Genomic DNA, 12,261 nt, shown 5'->3' on the forward strand with positions numbered 1-12,261 from the left:
TGGCTTGAAAGTGACTAAATGGCCATGGTTCTAGAATGAAAAACGCAGGTCCTCCTTCTTCTCGAGTTTCTGGGTAAAACCACACATCCAAAATACAAACAAAGGATCAATAACAACCCATAGAAATGAAATGAAGGTTCTAAAAGTTTCTCAAAGCTTACCTAAGCCATAAATGGCTTGAAAATCGATATGTCAAACTCGTCGAGTCGACCTTCCGAGTTGGTGAGTTAAAACTCGTCCACACCAGATTTCAAGGACATGGTTGTGATCGTGGGATTGAGATGATCACAATGGTGTAATTTGTTTTTCACGTTTGTGAGTTTTGGTGTGTTTTATGGTTGTTGCAGAGAGGAAGAAGAAGAAGAACTTGGCGTGGGAGAGGGAGAAGAGAGAGAGATGGGATGTTTGTTTTTCTGATAGGGTGTAGGAATAGCTGGGATTGGTGAGTAAATAATGGAGAGGATGCACGGGTAGGATAAAAAGGAATCCCATGGATAAGTTTTTAGATTTCCTACAGTAAAAGGAAATCGAAATTTATCCGAAGTAGATATTTTTTTTCACTTTAAAATCTACGCCTACCCGTACTAGTGTGTACAATTTAAATGCGATAGCGAGAAATAAAAAGGAAAGCTATAAGAATAAGTCCATGTCACTTGCCAATAAGGGCATAATCGTCAATACACATACTCGGGGAGAAATTACATAGGAAAATTAGGGACGGGTCATCACAGTAAAGTGAATAGTATAAGGATTAACTTTTTAGTGTAAAAATGTGATTTTTCGTTAAAGTGAACAGTATCGGAGCTTTTCGTTAAAGTTCCCAATATTTTATAAACAAATTTTAGTAAGAATGCAAGTTAATTTTTGAAAAGCATTTGATGTGTTCCCAACAAGAAGTACATAACTTGTCCTTTTAGCGAAAAACATTTCAAGTACTTTTAAAATCCAAAACCATTTTATCTAAAAATGGTTTCTATCATTTTAAAACAATTGACAAACGAGTCCTTAGTCCTAACAAAAGTTTTTCTTCTTTTCTTTTGCGAAAATTTAATGACAAATTTTTCATTATGCCTGAAACACAAGTGGTATATCACGTGTTATTAAATAAGTGGTAGAAAGTTTTATTTTTTCGAAGTTAATTTTTTAACACAAGTATCTCACCACTTGTATAGTAAGTCGTGATGTACCATTCCGTATTTTGGGCACATTGAAATGAAAATCTCTCAAATTCTATAATACACTATTGTACGAGATATGCCGAACCTAGTAACATAGACTTACAACTAGGCATGACGTTAGAATGTTTGATCATACGATGGATGGTTTGAATGGGTGAGTGACTCATTGTCACCTTTGTAGAGATCAAATTAAGCATAATGCCCCAAGCCCTCGACTTAGTAGGATAGACCCCACCTTTAATAGGTGAGTAGCAAATCACCTTAACGTGAATGACACCGGTGTATTATTTGGTGTATTAAACAATTGGATTTCAACTGTTTTAATCTAGCCATTTAAATACTGATGCAACTCCATACACCACTGGTATATTGTAAAATAAAACCATTTTGTAATAAATGTGATATCAGGTAAAGAAAACTAAATATATAATCTCAAATACAGAGATAAATGTTTTTATTCACTCAAAGTTACAAATTTTTGCGTTTTGAAGGTAGTTTTGTTTGGTTAATATTCTTCATTCATTCTGTGAATAATGATGATGGGTTTTGTTGATCTGACGTAGTGATGCAGATTGCAGCCATCAGATTTCAATGAACAAATGGACTGATAATGTTATAGTATTAAGCAGTTACTCCATTAATTAAAACGTGGGTCCTTCCCTTCCCACCGAATCAAATCCTACCGATTTATTGCATTCTAATGACCCCTCTTGGTGCCTGCACAAGTTTTCCTCAAAACAATCATGACCGTTCAATTATATCCTAACCATTGTTTGTGTAGGATGCACTAACATCATTGTATTTTCTTTCTATGTGCGCAGATACAAGTTCAGATTATAACTTTGGACAACTCTAGTTTGGGCACAGTTCTAATTTGATACCTGTAGTTTCGACATCCACATTTTTTATGATTTGTTCAACGAAATAAATACGTTTGGGTCACAAGTAAGGTGTTTCCACACTTACAAAATGTTCATGTTCCTGTCACATTTGTCACTTGTGTGCTAATTTTGTCGAAAACTTTGACCAAACTACCGAAACAAGAACCACCAAGTTAGCCTAATTGCAAATGTTAACTAGGTATGAAAAGTGTCTGCTGGGAATCATGGCATCTTAGAAAAGTACTATTGAAGTTGGTGCGGAGTAAATGTGAGATACAAGCAACATAGGGGGACAAGATTCTGCATATTATTCTGCACAAGTAACCTCAGGAGTTAAGTGTCCTTTTACACACTTGAATCATAAATCATTTGCATCCAAACATAAATTTTCCCCATTAAGTTGTAAATTCTTTGCTGAAACAAAATCAAAATATAGATAGTTAGGGCGTTGTTAAGTTCGTTAATATATGATGTTTCTTTCTTTGCACTCAAATTCGAATCCTGATCCCCTAGTTTGGTTACTCAAAACATGTCGAAATTGTGTTACATCTGAATGCTAACATGTCTAGTTTCTTTACCTTGACACAATGATAATGTTGAACTTGAAGATCTATTACCATATTTGACACTTACTTTATATTCACCCAAGAAACCATAGAAGCTGTAAGATCCATGCTCATCTGTCTGCCCCTCTATCTCCCCAGTTTGCCATTCTTTCAAGAGCTTGTCCACCACATCACCAGCAGGTAGGTTTTGGAGATTATTGTCCGTGAGGCACATTTGGTAGCACCCATTAGGATGCATTGCAGTCCAAAGCATTATCCCATTCACAGATGGATGCGAAAAGCCTTCTCTCAAAACTTGTTCAAGATAAATTGCCTATGGATAACAACAAAAAATGTAGCAGGTTAGTCCGGGAGTAAAAATTTACCTGGGATTGTTCCTATCACGTGGCAAGTGTTTCACTTAAATCCTGAACATTAAAGTTGAACACATGCCATTTTGTAACTAGGATAGTGGTCAGAACAACTCCACATAAGGTTTTTGTGCCCTAAATGTAGAGTAAAACTTGAGTAACTGTATCCGACCACGTAATTTGTAGAGTACTATCACAAAAGTATAAGGTCCACTGTACTTTAGTCACACTCAACCCCACACATATCCCACATGATATGAGAGTTGTCCTAAATCAGATACTGTTACCCTAGTTTCCGTAGTTTCTATATGTAACAACTTATTTACCTGTGTTTCTTTGTCTAGGGTGCTGCTGATATCAACCTCCGTAAGCCAAATGGGAAGGCCTAATGTGGCCAACTTGTCAAGGATTGCTCTCATTAGAGGGAGGTTTGGTACTGTAAAATGACCCTCCAGTCCAATCCCATCCATCAATGCTCCACCATGCCTAAGCTCTCTCAACCTTGAAATGTAGGAATCAACGGTCGAATTCACATCACTGCAAGTCTCCACCACATTAAAATCATTCATGAAAAGGGTTGCCAAAGGGTCAGATTTGTGTGCCGTCTCAAAGAAATGCAATGTGGCGTTGGGGCCAAGCTTCTGCTCGTAGAAATCAAAGTGAAGCATTTCGTTGCTGACGTCCCAATGGACGAACTCTTCTCTGTACTTGCTCATTAGGCTTTGGATTCTGGAGTTTACGGCAGATTGCAGGTCGCTGCCGGTGAGGTTTCGAACCCATTGCGGCGTGTATTTGGGGTCTTCCCAGAATATGTTGTGACCTCTAGCAATGACTTGGTTGGCGCGCACAAATTGCAGCATTTGATCTGCAATGGTGTAGTTGGTTTTGCCCTGTTCTGGCTCCGTCGCGTACCACTTGAGTTCGTTCTCAAACACCGCTGCATTGAATCGTTTTGCGAACCAATCCTGGATTGAAAATTGTTCTCTTAGCTAGCATTTTCAATGTGAAGATGATGCATATAAAATTTGTTATTGCATATAACGCACAATTGAAGTAGAAGATTCGATTTACCAGAAAAATTTATGTTCCTGTCATGTGATAATGTTGGGTGACAAAATAGTCTAGTTAAATAACTGACACTAGTTTTTGCATATACAAAGGACTATTCTTTCAAGTTTAAAGGTCAATTGTAAGTTAAAAACTTATGTGGAGTTGTTCTTATTACATAACAGTGCTGAGTGTCAGACTGATCTATTTAAAAGATAAAATTGTTTAAATTTGAAGATCTATATTATTTCTTAAACACTTATCATCTTTTAAGTGTTTAGTCGCTCAATAATATCACACAACAATATGTCCACATCATGTGTCAATGTTGAGTGTAAGAACAATCCATTTAAAATATAAAATTGTTTAAATTTTACCATCAATGTTATTTCTTAAACACATGTCATTTTTTAACTGAACTGTTCAGTCGCTCAATAATATCACACAATAACATGTCAACATCATCTGCCAAGTTGAGTGTAACAATCCATTCAAAAGATAAAATTGTTTAAATTTGACAATCAATATTATTTCTTAAATAAATGTCATATTTAAACTAAATTGTTCAGTCGCTTAATAGTATCACACAAGAACACGTCCACATAAGTCTTATATGAGTACATATGGTCTATGAACTGCATACTAACCTGATAGGGCAAATTGCCTAGAATGGTCTTTGCAATTGCAGATCCAAATGGGAAATCTTTGGAGACTTGCTCTATGTCAATTTCCAATCCTTGCAGCCTCTTTCCTTGCTTATCTGAGACATGAACCGTCACGGCACGCTTCCGTTTCTATTGATAAACAAAGAAAATAATTACACAAAATGAAATTTCTGGGGAGTTATACATTTGTGCGTTGATAAGACCATTCACTATTTTTTGAAGCTTGATCTCTCCCCGGGTGAACCAAATTAACAACTTCCGTAGTTAACTTAATCAAAGATCCTACTCAAATGAAAATATATATACTTACAGTGTTGATCATATATTGCTGATACGTGCTCCATTGTTGAACACTAAATGGCTGCAAAGAAGAGCTGGTAATTTCAATGTTGACATCTCTGTCATCTGCATTCTGTATACAAATATACAATCAAAACAAAAGTATTAAAAATTGAAATTTGAAACCTTTTTGGGGGAGTAAAAGATTAGTGAAAATATGAAAATTACCTGAAAGAATAAGGTGGATAATTGGGATGGTGAGTTTAGGACAAAGCCACCCTTGAGAAATGACCAGCATCCATGCTTAGCCAAAACAGTTCCTACACACTTATTTGTTTCATTTTCTGTCTTTAGGCTTGCCCTTATGAGAGCTGAGCCTGCACCCTCTATCTTGACCCAACCTGTTAGAGTAAAGCCCAAATCATATGAGCCTAATGTCATATCCATAAGTGACTAAAGTTCTAAGTCTCTAATTATTACAGTGCAGTCACACGTGTGTGAGTGATTTTGTTTTCTTTATACAAGGAATATTAGGGAAAATGATATTTAAATACAAATCTAGAGTGCAAAATTCTAACTAAGTGAGCTATAAGTGACCTCAGACTTTCAGCTCTAGTTTATGCAAGTTCAAGAATCAGGGCTACTTAAGAAATGGCATTGATCATCAAATTTATGCAATGTTATCTTTTAATGAATTTTTATAATATTCAACGCTGTCGCCTGACAAGAACAACCCTGCATAAGTTTTTAACATACAATTGACCTAGCTAAGCTTATACAATATTACTAAATAGATTGGACAAGATAAACATTACAACAATCCGTTGTAGTCTAGTTGGTCAGGATACTCGGCTCTCACCCGAGAGACCCGGGTTCAAGTCCCGGCAACGGAATTGGTTTTTTGTTTTTCAACGCCAAATTTTTTTACCTTAAACACTAAACCAAAATTACCGCACCACTAATTCCCAACCCAGCATCCAACAACAGAAAAAATAATTAACCAGAAGGGTAAAAAGTTGAGAAACCCAACTGGAGAAACAGTAAATGGTGCCCTGTGTGAGATTGTGCAGTATGAACGATGTTGAATAAACTCCACTACTTGCAGAGTTTCCCAACCGATCAACGATGATCCCACCGCCGTACAGAGGCTCCTCCGGCTGCAATTTACACTGCCAAAACAAACAAATTGGTCTCATCTGGGTGAAACAAAGCGAAAAACTTCCAATATATTTTGTTCTCATTTAGTTTTTACCTCAGTGTAAGCAGTAGAATCATAAAGTGGGCCCTCTGCAATGTGTGAAAACAGTAAAAGGGAAGGATTAGTAGCGTAAAAATTAGACATGTCTGCATTGTAGAAAAAAGCCAGAAGAAATGAGAGGAGAAAGGGGGAAGCAGAGAGAACCAAATGAAACAACACCCATGAGGAGAAACAAGAACAATAGGAAGCTTGAAGTAATATTTGTGCCTTCCATTTTTGGCTCGGAGGTCGGGAGGCTTGGAGCTGTTTTATGCTCTACTACTTAAAATATGAGAATGGTTTTTATAACAACACTGCTACACTCATTTCCGAGCTTTTCTTGCTGATTACAGTTTGGCGTTTATATGAAAAATGACTCACCAAAACGAAAAAGTACGTTTAAACACCAATTAAATTGTAATTAGTAGGAATGCAACAATATCTACTTCCCAAAGAAGCAGCCAAATATATTTGTTTATAAAATGCAATATATGAAGCTTGAGGTTATGGGTTATAAGTTATATGAAAGAAAGTGTATATATTGGACCATTACCTAAAGAAATAGACCCAATATAATGGAAGGGGAGGAGGTAGAGATCACAAGGGTTCCAGTGGAAGCAGGGGTACCGAGTGGTCCGTGGCCTGGCCACATGTTTGTGTGAGCGTGGAGCTTCATGTCATGCCCATTAATTCATGGACACATCTAACACTCCAACCGTGAATTCATTCTTTTTTGTGTGGGGCTGAGAACATGGTTTTGTTGCCGTAACACCAACATGTAATGTTAGTGACCGATTCACGAGTTTTTCGGTATGAGAACCAAATATATAAAACCTTCGTGACACTTTGGCTACTCACTCTACATTAGTGTCCTTAAGGTATTTTTATTTCAAGCTTCTCATTTGCATCGTCGTCATGCTGAAGGAGTAATTTTATACAGTAACTCGTGTGTATATTTTCTGGCGCGTAGTGTTATCAATTTACTCAAGATATATTATGTTTTCATGTATTAATGCAACAACCTAAAATATAAACTCATCACCCAATCCTTATTACAACACGGAGATGAGTAATATCATATCACGTTAAAGGTGACACTCAAAGTTTTTTTCCATGTTTAGTCTGTATAAGTTCATGTTTAATATAACATTAATTATTGAGGGGATTAGACTTGGCAACCAACTGCGTAGTAATTGATTGGAATTGTGGAATTATTAGTAGCAACTATGTACTTAGTTCAGGAAAAAAAAACGCTTTATGTCATTGCTAGCAGCTTAGCCTAAATGAAAATTACAAAACAAGGGTTTGGCTAATTATCTGTGCCAATTGGGAATGGAATGAAAGGGTCCAAAATTCTTATATTAATATTAACCCAACACAAAGTAATCAAAAGGATTACCAATGTAATTCCTTGAAGAACAGGTCTGGAATCTACCAGAAAATTGAGAGAAATCCTAAGGGGGTGTTATTTAATTGATAATCTTGAATGATTACAAATGTTACTTCCAAAGACGTAAATAATGATTACAAACGTTTGGAACAACTCAAAGGATTTCTAGGAGTTAAAACAACATTAATCGGACGGCAAATGAAGAGTTCGATTTTTATTACTTAAGTTTAAATGCTGTTTTGTAGGCTGAAATGATCCCGGATGATCAAAATCCATCGTACATCATGGAGAAGCCATGAGTTGGACTCGTGGCATCATTCCCCTTCCAAAAAGGTATAAGGGGCCCAAATTGGAGCTTACACGCGAAATTTGCAAATTCCCACTACGTCCTTTTGTCTTTTTATGGTCCTTTTCTTCTTCAGTTAATTCTGCCATTTGTACTATATTAGAATATTGACCTGTATGGGAAAATGTACACCAAATCCAAAATTGTTATATGGAAAGGATGCACCCTCATTAAATCAGGAGAGATTCTCTCATGGAACTAAATTTTAGTTTTATTGGCATCGTCGTTCAATAAACAATTATTATATGTTCGAAAATGCGTTATTCATCCCATGAGAGATTATTACTGTCATGTGATGAAATTGTGACATGAGAGAATCTCTCGATTAAAAGAGGGGATTTTGACTCTTGAGGGACCACAAAGAAAGGACTAGTGGCGATTAAGGTTCCATTTATGGCGGGATGCATGCTTTGGCTGCAAGTCTTGTAATATGTCTGTTTTTGTGTGTTTATGCAGAAAGGCTTCATGGGTTGATGGCTTCGTAGTGTCACGCGTGCGGAACATATATGAGGAAACCATGGACATAAATGCTATTTTACTCATGTTAGATAATTACATCTTTCTACTTGCTGTCTGACCAAGTCACTTAGGTGGTCCTCTTTGTATTGTGGGTGTGCTCTTCTGGAAGAAGAATGTATGTGAGTGTCTTTCCACCTTTCAATTTTTATCACATATAGAGCAGTTAAATTTAGTAATGTATGTTGTTGTAAACCAAAATAGAAGGGAACGAAGTTATCCGAAAAATGTAAAGCATTGAGTGATGAATGATTCTTGAGATGAGTCGCGGACTAAGTTGCTCTCTTTAAGACGTTTTGCGATTCTACCCAAAGTATGCAAGCAATTTACAAACACCACATCGTCCCCATGATAAAACAGCCCAGAAACCTTTTTTTAATAAGGTTCTTTCTTGCACAATGGAAGAACCTTCAAACTTGCACCCTTTCGATATGTTGCCATCAAAACTTAATTTCAAAAAATATGTATAAACTTATAGTATTTTGTATTCTTCAACATTGATACTGAGGACTTTTTTTTTTAGTACGTCAATATTTGACACTAAAAAGAGAGGGAGTTCGGTTAAGCCACACAATAGGCATGATACTCAAGACTTATATATATACAGGTTGCTTAAGGGGAGGGATCCCCATTTTTTAATTTTTTTGAAAAAATGGGGACATGCTCCCCACTGTTAGATTGACTTTAATGAAATTGTGTGGTTGAGATTAAAACACAAGCCACACAATCTCAACCACACAATTTCATTAAAGTTAAATCCAACGGTGGGAATCCCTCCCCTTTGGAAACCCATACTGATAAAAAAATGTATCCATAAACCAAAGATCCAATTAAAACAAAATTTAAAGACCAATACTCTAATTTTATTTACATTAAATATCAAACGAAAAATTATATTTTCATCTTAATTATATGGTTCAAATTCGTCTTTGGTGATAATCGAACTTAAAATCTCTTACTTACAAGTGAAGATGAATACTACTAGACTATAATACTAAATGACAAGTTTTAGTATTAATTGAAAAGGTTTTCACCTCAATTGAAATTAGTTAAAGTAGACGATGACTTGCCACTAAAGCCATAATTAATTTTAGGGTAAATTACATAATACCCTATCAGGTTTGAGGTCTATTACAACCTCATAAAACATCTTTAAAACATTTCACTTTTATACCTCACCTACTATTTTATTTCAATATAGTACTTCCATTACATTTTCCATCCATTGATCCGTTAAGACCTGACGTGGCTGCCACATTTGTACCACGAAACCTAAATCTTCTCAACAAACAAATAAACAAAAAAAAAAAAAAAAAAACAAAACTGAAAAACATAGAACCCACCCCACCTTTCCCGCAACCCCTCCCCCACCCATATTCTCCCTCCCGAGCCTCCACTCTCTCAATTTACATTTATAAATCCGAAATTTTCAACACCCAATGAAACCAAACAATAAAAAACGAAAAAGAAAATCCCAAAAACACAAAGGCATCACAAAGCGAGACTGACATAAGTTTGCTTAACCTGGAAGAAAGTCCTGCTTAACCTGGAAGCAAGTCCTTCTAAGTAGAAAAAGCTTGCTGGAGAACCTTGGTGATGCCCAGCATCCGCCCCCCCCCCCCCCCCCCCCCCCAATTCTTCTCAGCTGCAGCCGAAACCCTACCCAAGTACTGCCCAATTAGATCCTCATAAGCCACAATCGACGGATCCAGAGGCACATCCTGGAAACCCCTGGCTGTCGCCGACCCTCCACCACCGGACAACGACAACACCTCTAAGTGCGACACAGCCGATTCCAGCCTCTGTATCAGCTTCTCCTCCATGGCCACAAACCTCAACCGCACTCTCTCTTCCACACTCTGTGTATTTCTCTCTCTACGGTTAGATTAGATACGATTGTTTGGTGCTTTTTTCTTTATTTTTGGAATTGTTTTGGGATTTTTCTTATTTTCTGACGTCGAGATCCAACCCCAGGACCTTTCCACCCCTGTCGTCTCTAGCGTTAGCTAGGGCAGCGACGAGTACTTCTCCCGAATCAGCCTCAGGACTCCGGCGAAGTCGTTCTACATGGTGCTCAACACCGGCAGCGACGTCAACCGGCTCCAGTGCAGCCCCTGCTCCAATTGCTACCAGTAATCTGACCCGGTTTTCAACCCGGTCGGATCTTCCACCTACAGCCATCTTTCGGGCTCGATAAATCGAGTTGGGATGTGGACACGATAACGAGGGATTAGGTGAAGAGAGTGGAGAAGAGGGAGGTGGTTAGGAGGCTCGGCTTAGGAGGTAGAAGAGGTGTGGGGAAGGGTTACGGGGAAGGTGGGGTGGGTTTTACGGTTTTCATTTTTTTGTTTTTTTTTTTTTTGTTGAGAAGATTCAGGTTTTTTTTCAAAAAAAATTTAAATTTTTTTGCCACGTGATGCAAATGTGGCAGCCACGTCAGCTCTTAACGGATTAATAGATGGAAAATGTAACGGATGTACTATATTGAAATAAAATAGTAGGTGAGGTATGAAGGTGAAATGTTTTAAAGATGTTGTATGAGATTGTAATAGATCTCAAACAAAAAAGAGTATTATGTAATTTACCCTTAATTTTATTTTTCAACTTTCATAAATATCATGTTCTATACCAAACTATCATTTACATATTGTGTGACTTGATCAACAATCACTTGGTCCGCTCTTTGTGGTACACATCTAGCCGAATTATCCAAACCCACGAAACAAACCGTGAAATTTGAATCCATGTCATTTTAATTACATTTGTTATAACATAAGTTGGAGCAGTTATGTTTTTATTTAATTAATTATATATAAATATTTACTTATGATTTGTTTTATTAGAAACATAAAATATATATAACTGTCATTAGGAGTAATTTCCATTCTTAATTATATAGGAGATGTGAGGAAGTTTCTTACTTCAACAAATTTGAGATGCCTTCTCTGTGTGTATAGAGAAGAAGATCACGTCCACCTCCATATATAATCTATCCGTTTTGATTTTTACATTTTGGTTTATTCAGGATTTCTAGCCCCTAATATCTTAATCCTTCAACGTCTATTTCTTTTACTTTATACATACATACATACATACATACATACATACATATATATATATATATATAGGAATTGCTTAAGGGGAGGGATTCCCATTTTTTCAAAAAAATGGGGACACGCTCCCCACCGTTGGATTTAACTTTAATGAAATTGTGTGGTTGGATTTAACTTCTCTGTGTGGATTTAACTTTACTTCAACGTCTATTTCTTTTACTTTATACATACATACATACATACATACATACATATATATATACATATATATATACATACATATAATGTGGTGCAATGATTTTTTTTGGGTAACTGTGGTTTCGAAGTTCTTAGAGCTGAAGATCCTTCGATTTAAATTTAGTTAGAACTTTTGTCCGTTTTGAACGAAAATTTTAAAAGAGTGGCCCAAAAGAATCGTTAGTCTAGACAATGTCATGGATCGCTACCATCAAGGCTCCAATTCAAAGTTGAGCATGTTTCTAATACACCAAAGCCCATTATGAACGGAAACGCCAAGTTCTCTTGTGAGCAATATGAATTTAAGACCAATGAATCCAATGCGATGTCGAGGCCGAAGAAAATTAAACAAAGAATGTTTGGAAACACATAGAGACATGCTAAAGGAGACTTTAAAAAATAGAATTCTTCGTAGACTCTTTGTCACCTAAAATTTTTGGCACAATATTTTATAATGTTGACACGAAAATTAACGTTATAATATAGACACGAAAATTCCATAGAATCTCACTTTAA

General features: G+C 36.5%; 1 protein-coding gene, 1 long non-coding RNA gene and 1 other non-coding gene across 3 annotated transcripts; 2 read left to right on the forward strand and 1 right to left on the reverse strand.

Annotated features, from left to right (window-relative positions):
* Nucleotides 1-2,344: 2,344 nt before the first annotated feature.
* Nucleotides 2,345-6,746, reverse strand: LOC103412597 (endo-1,4-beta-xylanase 5-like). The gene is made up of 8 exons (XM_008351145.4): nt 6,369-6,746; nt 6,219-6,253; nt 5,997-6,135; nt 5,195-5,367; nt 4,998-5,099; nt 4,670-4,816; nt 3,302-3,940; nt 2,345-2,938 (listed from the first exon to the last, which is right to left on the reverse strand). The coding sequence occupies exons 1-8, from the start codon at nt 6,436-6,438 to the stop codon at nt 2,603-2,605; spliced, it is 1,641 nt and encodes a 546-aa protein (XP_008349367.3). The 5' UTR covers nt 6,439-6,746; the 3' UTR covers nt 2,345-2,602.
* TRNAE-CUC (transfer RNA glutamic acid (anticodon CUC)) lies at nt 5,787-5,859 on the forward strand. The gene has a single exon. It is a non-coding gene; the product is annotated as a tRNA-Glu (tRNA).
* A 3,246-nt stretch (nt 6,747-9,992) lies between the features above and the next one.
* LOC139188360 (uncharacterized) lies at nt 9,993-11,091 on the forward strand. The gene is made up of 2 exons (XR_011571758.1): nt 9,993-10,335; nt 10,430-11,091. It is a non-coding gene; the product is annotated as an uncharacterized lncRNA (long non-coding RNA).
* The last annotated feature ends 1,170 nt before the right edge of the window (nt 11,092-12,261 follow it).

Source organism: Malus domestica, chromosome 10 (assembly GCF_042453785.1).
Source record: "Malus domestica chromosome 10, GDT2T_hap1".
Classification (NCBI taxonomy): Eukaryota; Viridiplantae; Streptophyta; class Magnoliopsida; order Rosales; family Rosaceae; genus Malus; species Malus domestica.